This window comes from Grampus griseus (assembly GCF_964374135.1).
Source record: "Grampus griseus genome assembly, chromosome: 3".
NCBI lineage: Eukaryota > Metazoa > Chordata > Mammalia > Artiodactyla > Delphinidae > Grampus > Grampus griseus.
Window position 1 is genome coordinate 422651 of NC_139019.1, and position 20340 is coordinate 442990.

At 49.6% G+C, this 20340-nt stretch overlaps 1 protein-coding gene across 1 annotated transcript in view; it reads left to right on the top strand.

The window, feature by feature from the left end:
• Window positions 1-3019: 3019 nt before the first annotated feature.
• CEP72 (centrosomal protein 72) overlaps window positions 3020-20340 on the top strand; it is a gene marked incomplete at its 5' end in the record, with an annotated part of 32203 nt that continues 14882 nt past the window's right edge. Inside the window, 7 exon segments of the mRNA XM_082652217.1 lie at window positions 3020-3098; window positions 7586-7713; window positions 8249-8441; window positions 11076-11184; window positions 18522-18543; window positions 18547-18568; window positions 18571-18698. Of these exon segments, the coding sequence (XP_082508343.1) occupies window positions 3020-3098; window positions 7586-7713; window positions 8249-8441; window positions 11076-11184; window positions 18522-18543; window positions 18547-18568; window positions 18571-18698 (681 nt within the window).

Consider the following 20340-nt stretch of genomic DNA (forward strand, 5'->3'; position numbering starts at 1 on the left):
CCTCATCCCTGTATCTCCCCCCGTCGGTGAGCAGTTGTGCGAGGGGCAGGGTGTGTGCACAGGGGCAGCTCCCACCTGGAAGGTGCTAGGTGCACCCAGCACCACCTGTGCTGCTTCTCCGGGGTAGGTGCCTGAGGGGCTGTCCAGATGGAGCCGGAGCCTGCCTGTGAGTGGCTGCGGCTCGCCCCATGCCGCTGCAGTGCAGAAAGTCAGGCCCGGTTGTCCTGCCTCCCTACTTTCAGAATGAGCGGAAGTTTCCATTTTCCTGAGAAGTCTCAGCTTTCTAGGGTCAGCAATTGCAGGGAGAGCTGGCCTCTGCTTCTTCCTCCCAGCTGAAGCCCCGCTGGGCACGGAGGCGGCTCACAAGCTCTGGGGATGGCCCAGGCCAGCAGGACGGGAGACCCTTCGGGCTACGGGCTCCGCAGGCAGGGCATGGAAACAGGAGTCTTCGCTGGATGCAGCCGGGAAGGATCCTGCCTCTTGGGAAGTGAGCTGCGTGGCCGAGTGTCCAGGACAGAGGTTTGGCTGCCAGCCAGCCAAGCTGAGCCCAGCCCACCTTGGGGACTCCAGCCGGGTGTCCTTACGTCAGGCCCGCCCCAGCTGGGTTTTACTTGCATCTTAACTGATAGCTCAGCTAGATACAAATGTTTTCACTCGCAGGTGAACACAAACCCTGTCCTCTGTGTTCAGAGGAGCTAGTCACGACGGTAGGATGTTTACATGAGCCCCCACCCCCTCTCGCCCCTGTTTGCCTTCCAACAGCCGCAGGAAGGTCCTCACACTCCGTCTCACGTCACACTTTGGATAGAGGTTAGTCGGCAAAATGATGCATTGACAAGTCACACATGTCGGTACTGATCTTGTGTAGAAAAGCAGCCGGGAAAAGGCTCTTTCGTTCAACATTTATGAACGAATAAGCATCGGAACCAGCGAGCAGCTGTCCTTGATCAGATGCTTCTCACTTGGTCCAGGGTGGAGGCTGAGGCCACAGAGCACCGGCTTCTGGGCAGTGCCTCGCGTGGGACCAGGGTGGGTTCCTGCCATCCGGCCGGGGAATGGTCGTCCGAGTTGGAGCTCGATTGTCGGAGGTTTGTGAGGATGTGTGAGTGTCAGGGTGTGTGAGTGTGAACGGGGATGCGTGTGAGTTCAGTGGTGTCTGGAGCCGTGGTTGTGTGGGTTCAGGCTCCCAGAGGCTCCCTGCCTCCCGTTTGGAGGGCCCGGTGCAGAAGCAACCCAGGGCTGGGCTCGGGTCTGACACTGATTCTCAGTCCGGTCGCACCCAGCTGGTTGATGTTTCCTCGTGGGTGAAGTGACCGTGCTGGCGTTCACCCCAGGGTGGAGAGGTGGTGACACCAGAGCTCACTCAGTTCCCGGAGCGCGTGGCCAGCGCCACAGCCACTCTAGTTCTGGGGCCTGGACAGCTCTGCTCTCCGGGGGGAAGGTGGGAGATTGCCCCTTCTCCTCCCGCCCCCGCCCCCTCCCAGCCGAGGCCAGTCAAAGAGTAAGGGAAGTCCAAGATGCTCCAGGCCGCCAGCCCCTGGAGGACCCCTCTGGCTGCCCAGTCCGCAGGACCGGCGTGGGCCTGTCCTTGGGTCTCCATCTCTGTCACCAGCCTTCACCCTGGGATGGACTGCCCGACTCTGGCTCAAGGCTGAGGGGCCTGGAAGCCTCCCTGGAATGTTCTAGAAAGCTGTAGAGGACTTGAGACTGGGTGCCCGGCCTGAAGTGACCTGCAGCAGGAGGAAGCAGTGATGTTTGGCGTGTGGGCTGTGCCCTTGCTGACAAGCCGTTTTTCTCGGGGGCCGGGGGGGGGGAGGACAGCGACAGAAGCCTTTTGTTTGCTTCCGTTTACTTCTGAGAGCGGGATATTTGCTTAGTTTCTAGCCTCCTGGCTGCACCAGCTCCACTCAGGGGGCACCTGGTTGGTGACCACATGCCAGGCCTCGGGTGTGCCCGAGTCCCTCCACGGTCCTGTAGGAAGTGAGATGATGGCAATATGTGGCCTGGAACTGTGGGCAGTCACTTGGCAATCCGGACTCAAGATATCGCTGAGTGTTTGCCGGCCTCCGTAAATGGCAAAGCCCCACGGGTCTGGTGCAGCAGGCTTGAAGCCCCGCCCTGCTCAGGAGAGACTCAGGCACCCTGATGCCCCCCCCACCCCAGCCCCTGCGCATACCCCGTACCTCTCCCCTACACCCCTGTCTTCGCCCCTGCCCTACACCCTCTGCCATACTTCCCTTGTCTACACCACTGCCCCTCACCCCTGAGTGTCTATACCTGCCTTTCACCCCTGGCCCTACAAGCCCACCTACACCCCCCTACGCCACCACCCAGGCTGTGACATGCCAGGGGATGTTGCCACAGGCCAGTCAAATCTGGGGTGAGAGGCAGTAGGGGCACCCTCTGGGGTGACCCGGGAGGGAGGGGGCACCCCCAGGGCTCGCGCTGGCTGGGGCAGATCCAGACTGTAAGGGAAGTCTTCCCTAAAGGTGCTCCACAAAGGGCCCAGTAAGCCGGACACGCCGTGAACCCCTCGGTCAGCTGATGAGTCTCAAGGCCAGACCCCAGATTTCATTACCTAGAAACTGAGGATGGGGGCAGAGCAGGACCCGCTGCCGCTGAGTCACCTGACCGTGGCGGGAGAGCACTGCGACCCCACGTGAGGAGCCCTCGCGCAGAACCTGGGGCGCCCGCAGCCCAGGACGCAGGCGAATCTGGGGGTGGGTAGGGTCCCCAGGTGGGGCAGGTGCCCAGGTGATGCGAGGTCTCCAAGTGCGTCGAGTTCCCAGGTAAGCCCTGGGGCGGCACCGACTTCCCCTAACGTGTCCTCCCGGCAGCTTCGTCCACTTGCTCACACCCCCCACCCCGCAGAGGTCCTTGGCCACGCCCCTCCCCGCCCCCTCGGCCTCGATCCGCCCCCTGGCCCCGCCCCCCGGTCCCACCCTGGATCCTGGCCCCGCGCCTCGGCCGTCGGCAGCCACAGCACGCAGGCGCGGACAGGTGTGCGCCGTTTGAAAGAATGGCGCCGGCGGGGCGGCTGCTTCTGTGTGAAGAGAAGATCCGGGGGAAGACCGGGCTGGCGCCTCACCGCGGCCTGGGTGCGCGGCGGGCGGCGGGCGGCGGACGGGTGGGCGGCGCTGGCCGGGGGCGCGAGCTTCCCGCCGAGGTGTCGGCGGACCGGTCGGGCCAGAGGTGCCGAAACGCGACCGCGGTTCCCGAACGGTCGCAGGCCTGGGGGGGCGAGGGTGAGGGGTGGGCTGCGGGGCAGGCCGGGAGCGGGTGGGGAGCCCGGAGCAGCGGGGGTGTGAGGGGCAGGCCTGGGGGGCCCGAAGTGGGGGCGGGTGGGGGAGGGGCAGGGGTTCCGCGCTGAGTCCCCGGAGAGGTGGGGGCCAAGCTCGCCCTCGCAGACCGCCCGCGGGGAGCTCTTCGGAGCCGGGTTGCTGAGCCCTTGCGCCAGTGCTTTTCGCCTTGACCGATAAGGTCACTTGGGCTTTTTTTCCCCGTTAATACGGTGCGTTAGGCGGATTTTCTGGAAAAGCTTGGCGCCCTTCGTGTCTGGAGGAGGAGCGTGCCCTCCTTTAGTAGGACTCCAGGGTGTCCCGGCCCCTGCTCCTCCTGTGCTGAGCACCTGTGGGCCCATGTCCTGAGGGATACGGCTCGCTAGTTTTCTGTTTTCCTGTTTTTGTCTAGTTTTGTCGTCCACGTAATGCCCAACTCATGAAATAGTTGGTAAATTGCCCCTTCTTCAGTTTTCCAGAAGAGATTGTGTGAAATTGGTGCCGCTTCTTCTTTGTTTGATGGAGTTTTCCAGTGACCTTATGGGCCTGGAAATTTCTGTATTTGAAGCTTTTAAATGACAAATTCAGTTTCTCAAGTCATTATAGAACTGTTTGTATCATCACCTTCATCTTAGGTGAGTTATAGTTGTTTGGGGTTTTGCGAAACTGGTTCATTTCATGTAAGTTGTTAAATTTATGTGTGTAGAGTTTGTGGTATTTCCTTATTAGCCTGTTAATGTCTCTGGGGTCTGCAGTGATACCCTTCTTCCGGTCCATGTTATTGGTCATCTCTGTCTTCTCTTTCTTGGTCTTTCTGGAGGTTTATGGATTTCATTAATCTTTTCAATGAGCCAACTTTTGTTTTTTCTCCATTGGTTTTCTGGTTTCAAATTTCATTGATTCTGTATAATTTTCTTCTTTCTGCTGCTTTGCATTTATTTTGCTCTTCTTTTTCTTGATTCTTGAGATGAAAGTTTAGATTTCTGATTTGAGACCTTTTTTAATATAATATAAACATTTTAGTGCTATAAGTTTCCCTCTAAGCACAACTTTAGCTGAATCCACAAGTTTTGTTATGTTGTATTTTCATTTAGTTCACTGTGTTTGTGTATTTCCCTTGACTTCCTCTTTGACCTATGGATTGTTCAGAAGTGTGTTCTTTTCATTTTTGTGTGATTGGAGGTTTTCCTAGTTTGTTTGGTATTTTTTTCTTTTTGTTATTGATTCTGGTGTGATTCCATTATGGTCAGAAAACATACTCTGTATGATCTTAATTGTTTTAAATTTGAAGTTTGTTTTATGGCCCAAGATCTGGTCTATAATGTTCCAAGTGCACTTGGAAAGAATGTGTACTGTGTCATTGACTGGAGTGTTATATAAATGTCAATTTGATCTTGTTGACTTGTGACGTTGTTCAGTTCTTTTGTATCCTTGCTGATTTTCTGTCTAGTGATTCTCTTAATTACCAGAAGAGGGGTATTGAGACCCCTGACTCTAATTGTGGATGTATCTGTTTCTCTTTTCACTTAAAGATCCTAAATATGTATGCACCAAAGCTGTGCTATTTGGTGCATACATACTTACAATTTTTATGTCTTCTTGTTGGGGTGACCCTTGTAGCATATGCAGTATTATTCCTCCTTATCCCTGATAATTTTCTACAGTGAGATATCCACTTTATCTGATATTAGTGTAGCCACTCCAGCTTTCTTTGGTTTGGTGTTTGCAGGGTATGTCTTTACCCATCTATGTGCTATTTCACCTTTAAACCTACCTATATCATAATATTTGAAATGAGTTTCTTGTAGACAGTGTATACTGTATATCATTTTTAATCTACAGTGCCAATCCCTATCTTTTATAGTGTATTTAGACCATTTACATTTAATGTGTTAATACAGCAGAGCTTAAGTGAGACATTTATTTTTTTTTCTGTTTGTTCCCTTTGTTTTTCTTCTTTTGTTTCCAATTTCCTGCCTTCCTGTGGTTTACTTGAGTATTTTTAGTATTCCATTTTGATTTACCTATTATATTTCTGAGCATATCTCTTTGTATAGCTTTTTTAGTGGTTGCTCTACAAATTACAGTATACAGTATGTGACTTAGCACAGTCTACTTGTGTGAACGGTTTATCACGTCACGTCAATATAGAAATTTTACCACCATTTAGGTTTCATTATCTTCCCACTTTATAATTTAGTTGTCTAGACATTCCCCTGCATACCTGAGAACCACAGTAATGATATGACGTTTTCTTTTTATAGTCAGCCAACAGTTTAAATAGCTTAGGAGGAAACACTGACCCACATGTTTACCTGTTTCATTATTCCTTCTTCATTCCTGATGTCCCAGGTTTCCTTCTTTTATCTTTCCTTAATGTTTGAAGATCTTTCTTTAGCAGTTATCTTAGGGAGGTGTGCTGGTGACAGATTCTCTTAGTGTTTCTTCATTTGAGAATATCTATATTTCACCTTTAGTCCTGAAGGCTGTTTTTGGTGGATATAGATTTCTGAGTTTAAAGTTCTTTTCTTTCAGCAATGGAAAAATGTGAGAGCACTTCCTTTGTTTCAGCACCATGGTTTCTGAGGAGTAAGGCCCTGCCATGGGAGTTGTTTCTCCTTCTGGGTAATGCCTCTCTCTCTGTTGCTCTCAAGATTCTTTCATTGTCTTTAGTGTTCAGAAGTTTGATTCTGATGTGTCAGTTTTTGCCTTTATTCTGTTTGGGGTTTTCTCAACTTCTTGAATGTGTAGGTTTATGTGTTTTGCCAAATTTGGGAAGTTTTCAGCCATTATTTCTTTAACTTAAAATTTTTTATTTTTAGCCATACTGTTTTTCTTTTCTTCTTTAAACTCTGATTGGATCTCCACTGGGACCCCAATGACATGAATGTTAGATTGCTTTTTCTTCTTCCACAGGCCCCTGAGGCTCTGTTCATTTTTTTAAAGTCTGTTTTCTTTCTGGTGGTCAGATAGGACAATTTTGTTCAGTTTATCTTTGCATTTTCTCTCTTTGAATTTTTTCCTCTGTCATCTCCATTCTGTTATTGAGCTGCTCCCATGGTTTTTTGTTTGTTTCTTTCAGTTATTATATTTTTCATTTCTGAAATTTGTTTGTTTCTTCTTTACATCTTCTGTTTCTTTGCCAAGAACCGCTATTTTCTTCATTCATGTTCATAATTGCTCATTGAAGTATCTGTATATCAGTTGCTTTAAAATCCTTGTTAGATAATTCTAATTTCTGTCATCTCATTATTGGTATCTATTGATTGTTTTCCCTCATTCAGATTGAGATTATCCTAGTTCTTGATCATTTTTGATTGGTCATTTTGATTGGGACTCTGCTTCCTATTTAAATCTTGTTACTCAGTACTGGCACTGCCTGGGTGCTGCCTTGTTGCTGAGGTGGTGGCCAGGCCCCTGTCACACACGTAGCATCTGCAGATGCCTCCTTACAGCCAGTCCAGGGCAGTAGTCATGTCCACTCACACTGCCCTGGTGCTGGCCACCGTGCGAGGCCAGGTATACGAGGTACATTTTTTTTTTTCTTGGCGTTGGGCTGGAGTGGGGCTGAGGTTGTCAGGAGTCTGTCCTGCAAGGCCACCCCTCCTGGTCCTTTGACCACGGACAGCAGGCTTACCCGTATCTTTTGGTAGGTGTCCTTGGGTGTTTCTGGGTGGCCAGCTTCTCTTGCACTCAGATCGGGATGTACAGGAGACAGAACAAAACCAACCCTCAGTGCTCGACCATTTTCTTCAGGTCCCTAGACAGTCCCCACGCTTCAGAGTCGCCACGCTTCAGAGTTGCTTCCCGTGTTCTTGTCCAGGGTTTTTAGGTCTAATAAATGGGGAGGAATAGGGTGAAATATGTCTCCTCTGTCTTGTCTGGAACTGGAAGCCCCAAAACCAGTTTCATATGTAATCAAGATGTGTTTTAAAACAAAAGTTCCTGGGAAGATACTGGTGTATCCAGACACAGTGTCTTTTTCATTACAGAAGCTTACTTTTGTAGTGATGTTTGTCTAACAGCTGCTTACCGGGTGTGCCACGTAGAGGTGTTCGGTGCACCTCGTGTGCAGCTGGCCCTCACCTGTAACAGCACGGGTGGTCAGGTCAGCTACCGAGTGGGTTTCAGATTGCGATCCCTGCACAGAGGCCCACAGGCAATGGGGCTGAGCAGTCAGGTGTGGAAGTGGGAACCCCCTTAGGAGGGTTTCCTGGTGAGAGGGTTTTGGAGGGAGAATAAATTATTGCAGTAATTTATTTTCAATAAAATAATAAACTTAAAATCTCTTAATTTTCTATTCTTAGCTGAACTTCGGTCATTATCTATTCCTGGAACTTACCAAGAAAAGATTACTCACCTAGGAAATTCTTTGATGAATTTAACAGGTCTAAATTCTCTAGATCTCTCACGAAACTCCTTGGTTAGTCTAGAGGTAAGTTTTAGGTTTGTTTCTAGAAAGAAAATGTATTGCTGTCAATAGCAGTGGGTAGTACATTTATGGTAAATAAGGCAGTCTGTTTTATGACTCTGCTTCTAGTACTTGTAAGCCATACACTTCACGGTGATTGTAAGTCTTGCGCTGATTTTCTTGTGTTTGCTGTGAGCTGGATTTCTTATGCATCACGTTATGTCTTCGAACTACTTTAACGAGAAGTCATAGCTCTCTGATGAAGATGGTTGTATCTGTAAGGGAAATAAGATAAGGCCCGAAAGAGGAATGTGTGCACGCCAGTCACCCTTCGTCCTTTATCAGCTGGCGTCCTCGTCATCCACACAGCAGGCGTCGGCTGTCCTCTCCCCGCGGTCGGCACGCGCGGCCGTCTCACCGTGGGGGCGCAGGACTCCCAGCTGAGCAGTACCTTCCCCCCCTTGCTCTCCCGGTGATGCTGCGTGTGCGTTTCGAGCGCGTCTGGGAGGTTGGGGGCTGGTTCGTGTTAATGGCTGTCTTGCCGTGTTTGTCCTGGCAGGGCATGGAGTACCTGGCGGCGCTGCAGCGTCTCAGCGTCTACCACAGCCGCATCTCCTCGCTGGCGGAGGTCTTCCGGCTCCACTGCTTAACGGAGCTCGCGGAAGTGGAGTTCCGGCTGCACCCTGTGGTGGAGAGCAAGTCTGACTACCGCCTCTTCGTGGTGCGCATGCTCCCGCGGCTGCGGCCGCTGGGTGGGCCGGCCGCACTCCGGGCCTCGCTTGGTGCTGCCCGATGGCTGTCTCGTGTTCTTGGGGTGATGGCGCTGTTGACCCTTCGGGAAAGGGAAGCTGATTTCCTCCTCTCACAGGAGAGCTGCCTGGAGGGTGGCAGGGAGCCCCTTCCTTGCGGCCACAGATGGCTGCTGGGCCACGGGCACAGGCATGGGCTGGCTCTGCTTTCTGGCTGTTCCTGGTGCCCTGTTTCCTGGCATGGTCTCCTGGGCATCGTCTCAGGCTCAGCTGGACACCTGGGTTCAACCTGGTTTTACGTCCACCTGGGAGGACACGGGCGAGAAGTTCATCGTGCCACGCCCTCCCCAGGTGACAGGCACGAGAGTGTGAGGTCCTGTTGGCAGGTGCAGTCACCACCTTGGCTCAGTGGCCCGTAGCCTTAAAAGAACCGGATCTCTCAGGCTCGCAGGCCGAGCAACCAGGGTGCCCACCAGCCGTGCCCAGTCAGGAGGGTTGTGCTTGGGGAAGCCACAGCGTCTTCCCACCCACTGTCCCTGCTCTCAGGAGCCACTTTGCTGTGAGCAGTGTGGCCAGGGCACTGCTAATGCCGCCCCCATGTCGCGCTTCCCGGGGAGAGAGCTGGAGCGTGAGCCCGAGGGCATGCTGGCGTGGAAACCCTGGGGAAGGAGGGGCTTAGAGTCTCAGACCTGGGTCCTCCTGTGTGAAGTGCTGATTAGTGGTGCAGCGGTGTCTGATTGGAGGAGGGTGGTCCTTCTGTGCCCCCAGTGATCATGGCGTGTTCTCCGTCCTGAGGGCCCTTGACTGCCTGGGGAGGCTGGGGGGCTTTCAGGGCGTCTCCACCTCCCAGGCACTGAGCTACCCAAACCAAAATGAGACCCACATCATGGCAGCATCTGTCAGGTAAATGCTGGGCTCCATGGTGGGCAGGCCATGGCTCTTGTCCTTTCAGGGTCTACCAGGGCCTGTAGACACCCCACCGGCGGCACCTTTCAGCCGCACACAGCTTGTCTCATGAACACCCCCGCTGCGCGCGTGCGTCGGCTTACCTCCTGGACCCCGGTCCTGGCAGGCCGCGAGCTCTGGGGAGCCTGGCCACACCCTTAGGCTGTGCCTGCCTGGGCCTAGGGGCACTGACCCTCAGAGGCATGCTGTTTAGTTTCAAACCTACTTAGAATTTCAGCATTTAATGTTAATTTTTAGATATTTGGGAGGATTAAGTGCTTGTGTTCTAACTTTTATTTGACTATTATGTGTCCTGTGAACAATTGAATTTGACTCTTTTTCAGAAGCGTGACAATCCTTATGGAAAGTTTTTGCAGTCTTCAGTCTTAAATCATTTGTTTCCGTTTGTGATGAAAGTTGTAAATTCAGTCTTAGACTGCTCGTATAGAGAAGGGGTTGTGAGAGCCTTCCCACACGTGAAAGGTGCTTTCAGACGTGAGGCGGGAGCATAACTGGGGCCAGTCAGTGCGGGAGTGGGGGACGCTCGGAGGCCCTCTCTCCCAGCAGGGTGCCGCCAGAGTGATCTGGGGCGCCCTGGGCCGGGGTCTGGGAGAGTGCCGCAGTGAGGAGAGCATGCGGTCTGGGGGGCAAGGTGGGTTTGCATCTGATTTTAGTCATATTGAGTTTGAATTTAGAGTGGAACCGTCCAGAGAAGGATGCTCAGAGTAAGGGACGTGGAACTGACGCGGAAGCGAACTTCAGGCTGGGCAAGTAGAGTCACGTGTTGTCGGCACGACGGCAGCGTCCAGGCCCTGAGACGGGAGGCCCCAGGCTGGTGTGTGGTGGATGGCGTCCCTGAGAGGACAGAGGGGCTGCTGTGCGGTGGCCACACCTGTGGAAGTGGGTACTGGGCACCTCCTTGTTCCCTCGTTGCTCACTGAGCTGGTGCACCTCCCGGGGTGCCGTGGGCTCAGTGCTCTCTAGGAGCTCTGTGGCAGCCATCCCGAGGGCCGAGCTCCGGCGTTCGGGAGGGGAGCCCCCCTCGGGTGCTTCTGAGGAGGTGCAGTTGTGGACGAGTGGGGTCTTCTTGGGCCCAGGGCACCCGCGGGGACAGTTTAAACTTGGCTCTGTCTCCTGTTCTGGTCCCAAGGATCTGAGGGTGTAAACCCTGGGCGCCAACACATGGCCAGGGCGTCTTCTCTCCAGTGTGTTCAGGCTCCTCGCCCGTGGACACTTGCTAGGGGTGTCAGTGTGGTTGGGAACCTCGCCCAGCACCCAGGATGTGCGTTAAGAGGAGATGAGAAGGACGAGACTGCGTGAGAACTTGCGTGTGTGTTTCCTTTCCTGCCTCCGGGGCATCTGAGGTGCAAGCCTGGTGCGAGCTGCCGGCCCTCTGGGAATCAGTGCTCAGCATTGCTGGGAAACCAGATGTAGCCCCCGGAGCCCAGCCTTGCTTTCCTGGGTCTGCCCAGTCATCTGGGGGATGCCGTGGTGGGGTCAGCCCTAAGGGGAGGGAAGGTCCCCAGAACAAGGGATGGCAGTCCTGGTCACACGCACGCCATGTGTGGCTGGCTGGGCGAGGGGGCACCTTTAGTCCTGAGGGGAGGCCGGCAGGCACACCGCGGGGTTTGGTTTTGGGCCCTGCCACCTGCCTCGTGGCCTGCTAGTTCCTCTGCGGCATCTCCTCCCTAGACGACCGCCCTGTGAGGGAGAGTGAGCGGAGAGCATCCCGGCTGCATTTGGCTTCGGAGGAATCGCTGGACTCAAAGCAGAGCTTCCCAGCCGTTTTCAGAGTCGAAAGGTATGAACAGGAGTGGTGTTGACTAAAGTGCTGATTGCCACCTGGAGGACAGACATCCAGGGGAGCGTGGGGAAAAACGCTGGATACCAGCTGGGGATCACGGAGACTGTGGGACAGCCTCTCTTCCTGTCGTCCACATTTTCTATATGGTATTTTAAAAAATATTTAAAATGGTTATTAAAGTGAGGGATGTAAAATACGTGGCACAAAAGACCTGCGGTGAGAGGCAGCAGTCCTTTCTCTCTGCTCCTGGCCCGCTCCTCAGAGGCAGCCTCTTTCCCTTCTGTAAGTGTTTCGGCTTCCAGGTTCTGTTTCAGTTACTTTCTGATCTCTGAACAACGCAGATCTTGGCCATTTCTGGATGTGAGCACTTTGAGCAGATCTGACAGCTGCCGGAGCCTCCTCTCCCCACCCTGGTGGTGTTAGTGCTTGGCTCTGCTCCTTCCCGCGTTCTCTTTCAGTGCTCTGTGACCAGGGCTCCCGCTCTGCTTTGGCTGGGCTGTGGGAGCCTGTGCCCGGCTTCTCACCACCTCCCAGCTCCTGCCGTCTGCATCTTTGTGTCTAACTTTAGATTGTCAGGGTGGGTAGTGTTCAAATGTGCTCTGAAAGCATACAGCCTTCATGTGTGTGGTTGATTCTACAGGGTAGAAGTCAGTCAGTGGTGTTTACCTTGCTTGTGATGTACGAGGATTATATACTCCTTCTTGTACACCATTTTGATTTGTTTGAGGCTTTTAATAGTTTTCTTTCTCTTGCACTGTATGCCTTAGCTCATCTGTAAATTTCTCTAATGTAGAGGTCGGCCGACTTTATTTGTAAAGGGCTGGGGAGAATATTTTCAGCTCTGTGGACCATATGATCTGTGCTTCAGTTTCTAAACCCTGCCTTTGTAGTATGAAAGCAGCTATAGGTGATACATAAACTAATGATTGTGTTCCAATAAAACTTTATTTACAAACACAGGCAGTGGGTCAGATTTGACCTGTGGGCCATACTTGGCCAACTTCTGTTCTAAGATCAGTTTCAAGTCTCTAGAATCTCCTCTTCCCTCGGATGCCTCCCTTGGAGCTCCCCTCCCCTCACTTCCCTATTTCAGATCAGACTACTTGCTGGGTAGACAGCTGCACGTGGACCCTGCGGAATGGTCTGTGTATCGTGTACCCCAGATTCGTATGCTGAAATCCTAACCCCCAGCATGATGGGTTTAGGAGATAGGGCCCACGAGAGGTGATGAGGTCCTGAAGGTGGAGCCCTCATGAATGGAATTGGTGTTCTCTTATGAAAGAGACCGCACAGAGCTTTCTAGCCCCGTCCACATTTGCCTGAGTTTTGTGAGTCACGTGGTGTCAGTCCTCTGACTTTGGCCTCCTTTAATATTGAATTGCCAGTTCTGGGTCTTTTTCCTTTCCGTATAAATTTTAGAATTAGTTTGTCAGTATCCACAAACTACCTTGCTGGGATTTTGATTGGGATTGCATTGAATTACAGATTGAGTTGGGAAGAAACTGACATCTTGACACTATTGAGCCTTATCCATGAACGTGGAATATCTCTCCATTTATTCAGTTCTTCTTTGATTTCATTTATCAGAGGTTGGTGATTTTCCTGATATAGATGTTGTACATATTTTGTTAGATTTATACCTTAGCATGTTGTTCTTTTGAGGCTAGTTTAGGTTTTTTAATTTCAAATTCCAGTTGTTCATTGCAGGTATTTGACTTGTGTACAGCTGATGGTGACAAAGTACCACGAACAGGGTGGCTTAAAATAACAGAAACTTACAGTCTTACAGTTCTTAGGCTACAAGTCTGAAATCAGGGTGTTGGCAGGGTTGCTTCCTTCTGGAGGCTCTGGGAGAGAATCCATTCTATGACTCCAGCTCCGGGTACTTTGCTGGCAATCGTCAGTGTTCCTTGGCTTGTAGATGCCTCCCTCCAATCCTTTTCTTCCTATGGCTGTCTTCTCTCTGTGACTTTTCACAGAACTCCACATTGTGTTTGCCTGTCCTGTGTCCAAATTTCCCCTTTTTATGAGGACACCAGTCGTATTGGTTAGGGCTCCCCATAATTTCCTCATTTTAACTCGATTACCTCTGTAAAGACCCTATTTCCAAATAAGGTCGCATTCTGAAGTATGAGGTGTTGGGACTTTGGCATCTCTTTTTTAGGGGACACAATGTGACCCGTACATCTTGAATTTTACAATCTTGCTATAGTCACTTATTAGTTCCTGGAGTTTTTGTTTGTTTTTTGGTCGATTCTTTGAGATTTTCTACATAGATGGTTGGTATGTCATCTGTGAACAAAGATAGTTTTATATCTTCCTTCCCAATCTGTATACCTTTTATTTCCTTTTCTTGTCTTATTGTGTTAGCTTGGACTTCCGGTACAATGTTAAAAAGCCGTAGGTAGAGGGGACATCCTTGCCTTGTTCCTGATCTCAGCAGGATAGCAGCTGGTTTCTCACCACCAGGTGTGCTGTTAGCTGTGGGCTTTCATAGGTGTTCTTTATCAGGTCGAGGAGGTTCCCTTTGATTCCTAGTTTACTGACCACTTTTATCATGAATGGGTATTGGATTTTGTCAAATGCTTTTTCTGCATCTATTGATATGGTCATAATGACTTTTCTTCTTGAGCCCGTTGATGTGATGGATTACATTGATTTTTTTCAAGTATTGAACCAGCTATGCATACCTGGAGTAAATCCCACTTGGCTGTGGTGTGGACTCAATTTGCTGATACTTTGTTGGGGATTTTTGCATTCGTGTTCATGGGAGATAACTGGTCTATAGTTTCCTTGTATTGTCTTTGCTGGTTCTGGTATTAAGATAATGCTGTCCTCATAGAATGAGTTAGGGTGTATTCCCTCTGTTTCTGCTTCTGTCTTATGGAAAAGATTGTAGAGAATTGGTATAATTTCTTCCTTAAATTCACCAATGAACCCATCTGGACCTGGTGTTTTAGGAGGCTATCAATTATTGATTCAAGTCTGTAATAAATACCAGTCTGTTCAGATTATCCATTTTTCCTGGTGTCGGTTTTGGTAGATTGTGTCTTTCCAGGAACCATTCCATTTCATCTAGGTTATCTCATTTGTGGGCATAGAGTGTCATAGTGTTCCTCTGTTATCTTCTTCTTGTCCATGGAACAGTTCCTGCTGTGCTCCTTCTTTTAATTCTGATATTAGTAATTTGCGTCATTTTTTCCTTAGGTAACCTGGTGGCATAGAGGTTTTTCCGTTTTGTTGATCTTTTTAAAGAACTAGCTTTTGGATTGGTTGATTTTTATTTTTTATTTTTTCCCCGTTTTCAGTCTCATTGATTTTTGCCCTAATTTTTATCATTTCTTGTCTTCCTCCTGCTTTGGATTTAATTTGTTATTGTCTTAGTTTCCTAAGCTAGAAGCTTAGATTATTGATTTCGGAGCTCACTTCATTCCAATACATACATTCAGTGTTACAGATTTCCTTCTGCGCGTTGCTTTCACTGCATCCCACAAATTTTGATAAGATGTATTTTCTTTTTAATTTAGTTCAAAATATTTTTATTTTGAAATATTTTAGTTCAAAGTACTTCTGAGATTTCTTTGACTTGTGTTATTTGGAAATACGTTGTTTAATCTCCAAGTTTTTTGAGATTTCCCAGTTATCTTTCTGTTATTTATTTTATTACTAGTTTAATTCCACTGTGTCCTGAGAACAAATATCACAGGATTTGTTCTCTTTTAAGTATGTAAAAGTGTGTTTTAGGGCCCAGAACGACTCTGTCTTGGTGACTGTTCCCTGTGAGCTTGGGGGAATGTGTACCCTGTTGCTTGGATGAGGTGGATGTCACTGCATCCAGGTGATGCGTGCTGCTGAGGTCAGCTGTGTCCTTAGTGAGTTTCTGACTGCTGGACCTACCCCTCTCTGAAGGAGAGGTGTGGAAGTGGGTCCATCCATTTCTCCTTGAGTTCTATCAGTTTTTGCACCACATAGTCTGATGCTGTCTTATTAGGCGCAGACACGTCAGGGGCTGTTATGTCTTCTTGGAGAACCGGCCAGTTGTCCTCACGTCATGCCCCTCTTTATCCCAGATCACTCTCCCTGCTCCGAAGTCAGCTCTGTCTGAAAGTAGTGTAGCTCCTTTGCTTTCTGTTGATTGGTGTCACCATGGTCTGTTTTTCTCTGTCCATTTACTTTTAATCTATGTGTCTTTATTTTTAAAGTGGGTTTCTTTAGGTAACATGTAGTTGGGCCTTTTATTTTGATCCACGCTGACAGTCTCTGCCTTTCACTTGGTACATTTAGACCATTGATGTTTAAAGTGGTTATTGATACAGTTGGATTAATAGCTGCATGTTTGCTGTTTCTACTTGTTGCCCTTCTTCTGATCGCTTCCTTCCTTTTGTGATTTTAAATGATCACTTTATGATTCCATTTTCTGTCCTTGGCATGTCAGTTATGCTTTCACTTTTAGTGGCTGCTCTGGAGTGCACAGGACAGGCAGACCTCGCTTTTTGTGCTTTGCTTTATTGTGCTTTGCGGATATCGTGTTTTTACAGGCTGCGGGCTGTGGCAGCCCCGCGTCAGGCAAATCTCTTGGTGCTGTTCTTCCAGTGGTATTAGCTCACTTCATGTCTCTGTGTCGCATTTTGGTAATTCCTGCAATATTTCACGCTTTTTCATCTTTTTATATTGTGGTGATCTGTGATCAGTGATCTCTGATGTTGCTGGTATGACTTGCTGCAGGCTCAGATGATGGTGAGCATTTTTTAGCAATAAAACATTTTTAAATTAAGGTATGTACATCGTTTGTTAACATAATGCTATTGCTCACTTAATAGACTACAGTACAGTGGAAACATAACTTTTAGATGCACTGGGAAACCAAGAAAATGGTGTGACTTGTTTTATTGCAATATTTGCTTTATTGTGGTGGTCTAGAGCTGAACCCTCAATATCTCCAGGGTCTGCCTATGTACATTGACAAGTACTCCAAGACCACTTTCAGACACTATACCACTTCACAGGTCGTGCAAGTACCTTATAATAACAAAATATTCCTAATTCCTCCCTCCTGTCCCTTGTATCATTGCTGTCATTCATTTCATTTATACCCAAACTATAACCCTGCGTGTAATACCTGAGCATAACGTATTGAGTACATTGTTGCTATTATCTCAAACAAACTGTTGCCTGTTAGATTGTAAGAAAAATAGAAGTTTTTATTCTGCCTTCACTTATTCCTTCTCTGATTTGAGTTTCTGACCTGTGTCATTCTCTTTCTCTCTAAAGAACTTCTTTTAATGTTTCTTACCAGGCAGGTCTACTGGCAACAAATTCCCTCAGTTTTTATTTATCTGAGAAAGTCTTTATTTCTCCTTCACTTTTTTTTTTTTTTTTTTTGCGGTACGCAGGCCTCTCACTGTTGTGGCCTCTCCCGTTGCGGAGCACAGGCTCCGGACATGCAGGCTCAGTGGCCATGGCTCACGGTCCCAGCTGCTCCGCGGCATGTGGGATCTTCCTGGACCGGGGCACGAACCGCGTCCCCTGCATTGGCAGGCGGACTCTTAAGCACTGCGCCACCAGGGAAGCCCTCTCCTTCACTTTTGAAGGATAATTTTGCAGGATACAGAAGTCTAGGTTGGTAGTTTTTTTGTCTCCATACTGAGTCTTTCACTATTTTTGCTTGCATGGTTTTTCCCTCTGGCCTATTTCAAGATTTTTTTCTTTGTCTTAGGTTTTCTCCAGTAGAATATATTCCTCGCTGTAATTTTTTTGGCATTTACTCTGCCACTGTTCTCTGAACTTCCTGGTTCTGTGATTTGGTGTCTGACATTAATTTAAGGAAATTTTAAGTCATCTTCAAATATTTTTTTGGTTCCCCTCTCCTCCTTCTGGTGTTCTCAGATGTGTGTGTTACACCTTTTGTAGTTGTCCCACGATTCTTGGGTATATTCTGTTCTGGTTTTTTTTCAGTCTTCTTTAATCTTCGCTTTTCAGTTCTGGAGGTTTCTATTGAGATCCTTTCCTCAGCCATGCCCAGTCTAGAGCTCATCAGAGGTGTTCTTTTCTGTTACAGTGTTTTTGACTCTAGCGCTTCTGTTTGCTTCTTTCTTAGAATTTCCATCTGTTTACATCCCCACCCGTTCTTTCATGTTGTCCCTTTTTCCGTCCGATCTTTTAGCATTGTTACTCACAGTTGTTTTAAATCGGAGTCTGATTTCATCCGGCATTTCTGCCATATCTGAGTCTAGCTCTGATGCTTCTCTTTTTCAATGTTGTTTTGGCTATTTGGAGTCCCTTGAGATTCCAGACGCATTTTAGGATGGGTTTTTCTGTTTCTGCAAAAGACGTCATTGGGACTTTGATAGGATTGCACTGATTCTGTAGATTGCTTTGGGTAGTATTGACATTTTAACAGTGTTAAGTCTTCCGATCAGTGAACGTGGGGTGTGTTTCCATTTATTTATCTCATCTTTAATTTCTTTCAGCAGTGCTTTGCAGTTTACCTGTCCTTGATTATCCGAAGACTAAGCTACCACAGAGTTTAGGTGATCTGGTGCAATGTCCTATTATCCAGAGGTGACAATGGATACCCAGAGAGGCTGCATGTGTCCACTGTCAGGTTTCTGTGGTCAGACCCCGAAGGAGAACCAAGTCCCCTTCTTTCTGCAGGGATCTGGAACACTTTCAGTATGAGAAAATAAGGAATATCATTCATTGATCTCTCAAAGTATGATAAGGTATCATAAAATCAATATTCATAGTATGTGATTGAGTTCTATTTTGAAGAGTGATTTCTTAAGCTGCCTTTGTTGGAAATGAGGTGTGTACCTCTGTATGGAGGGACGTCCTATTCTAAAACCTCACATTTCAGTTGGTAGGGAAATGTTTTCACTTAATGTGAAAATAGAAAGTCGGAACACCACATCCTTGAACTTGCTTTTTTGTTGGTTTGTTTTTTGTTTTTTGGCCGCGCTACATGGCATGGGGGAATCTAGTTCCCTGACCAGGGATCGAACCCTCGCCCCTGCACTGGGAGCAGGGAGTCTTCGCCACTGATCCCCAGGGGAGTCCTCCTTGAACTTTCTTGATCGCACGTATGGCACTGTGGACGTGCTAGGAGATCCTAGCACAGGGGAGCTTCTTGGGACTTCTGTCCTTGAATGAATCCTGGTGTGGCGACCAGCTGTCCTGGCTGAGCCGCTCCAGCTTCACTGTGGTAGAGACACCAGCTCCTCCTCCTCGGAGACCTTGTGGCCGTGCTCGCGGTATAGGCGTCTCCCTCCCGGAGTCTGTACGGCTGGAGTGCTCTGTGGGCTGCAGCACAGCACTGGGTTTGCTTTTCTTTGCAGACTGCATCACTCCGGAGCCAAGTGAGCTGCCCCCTCGGCCAAGAAGTGCTTGTCATGGACGCGGATGATGAGGCGGCCCTGAACCTCATTGCCGAGTGTGGGTGGGGCTTGAGCAGCCCTCCTGGGAGCACGAGTTCCAGCCAGCAGGAGCAAGAGGCCAGCTTCCAGCGCTCCAAGGTAGGCTGCTGCTCCAGGGAGAGGGCCAGGGCTTGCAGCCTTTCTGGGAGGTTGATGCCTTCTTAGAGAACTTACCTTTAAATGCAGAATCTTCATGAAATCTTGTGCACTTGTAAATATCAGTAATTTGGATCATGGAATTACAAAAGGAGAAGTCAGTGTATTTGAGGTGGATGTAGTCATGTTGCAGGGCTGTTTATACAGGTCCCTCCTCAGATCAGTTACAGGGATAGGGAAGAAGTGAGATGTCTAAGCAGACAGGGAGGAAGCGTCCTGTGCTGGAGGGAATGAGTCCCTGCCGGCCACGAGGGGACTCCCGGCTCCAGCTGCACGTTGGTGAGAACGTGCACGTGAACTTCATGCCCTTTGCTGGGGCTCTTCCGCCAGGACGTGTGTGTGAGCTTCAGCTCCGTTGCTGCTGCTTCTGAGTTGTGGGTTCCTAAGAGCTTTCCATGAGGACGCGGCGGGCTGGGGCTTCCCTGCTGCAGGACCACCTCTGCCTTGGCGTCCCCGCCAGCTCCTGGGACTGTCAGTCTCTCTAACGCTGGCTCCCGTCCTGGGTGTATGGTGGTATCTCTTGTTGGTTTTAATTAGCATCTCCTGAAAACAAGTCACCACAGCCTCTCCATGGGCTCACGTCTTCCGTGGCGTTTCTCTTCCTGTCTGTTCCCCTCCCCTTTTCTTTTCTTGGTGCTGAGGCATAAGACTTCTTCATGGTGTTTGAACACAAGCCCTTTCTCAGGTATAGTACTGCAAGTTTCTGCCCACCCTGTGGCTTGCCTCTTTTCTAAGCAGTGCCCCCAGAGCAGTGTTATTTCAGTGAAATTCCGTTCTTCGTGTTCCCTTCGTGGTCGTGCATTTCGGTGTGCTGCCCCTGCTTGTGGAGGGTTCCTCCCACGGACTGGTCCACGTGCTGGGGGTCAGTGCTTAGGTCTGAGAGCCGCTCTTTTGAGTGAATTTCGGGGTGTGGCGTGAGATAGTGGGTCAGGCTGCCCGCCTGTCCCCCCACGTATGTCCAGTTGTGCCAGTGCCATTTGTTGAGAAGACTGTCTTTCTCTTCATTTAATAACCTTGGCGCCCTTGTTAATTCAGCGGGCCGGAGTCTCTGGGTTCTGTTGACCGTCGTGTCTGTCTTGATTCCTCGGCCGAACAGTTTCTCCTGAGTGCGGCTGGGTCACCCTCCCCTGGGGCGCTGTGGGCGGTGACCGCTGCAGGTTCCCAGCAGGGTGGGCTGGTGTGTGTTATCCACTCGGCCTTCTTTTCCCGTTCACCCCACGGAAGGAGTATACTTGACAGATACGGTACACTGTTGGGAGCCTGAAATAGAGCTTTTAAAATGTTTTTTAATGCAGCAGAGTCGCGGCACCTATTGAGTCCTGAGTCAGCACAGCAGCAGCGTGGGGACTCCCTGAGGAAGGGCCCCGAGAAGCGGAGGGGCAGCTCCAGCGGGGCTGGGCGGAGCCGAGGATGCAGGGCTGGTGCGTGGCGAGCCCCCCCCACCCCCGCGGCGCTTTGCCCCTCGTCCAGGCGGCCCCGGCCCCACTGCTTGCCCTCGTTCCTCTTCATTGTGTGTGCGCGCGACTCCCTAAGGTGTCTTAGGAAAGAATCTTCTCTATGAATGGAAGTTGACCCTTGTAGAACA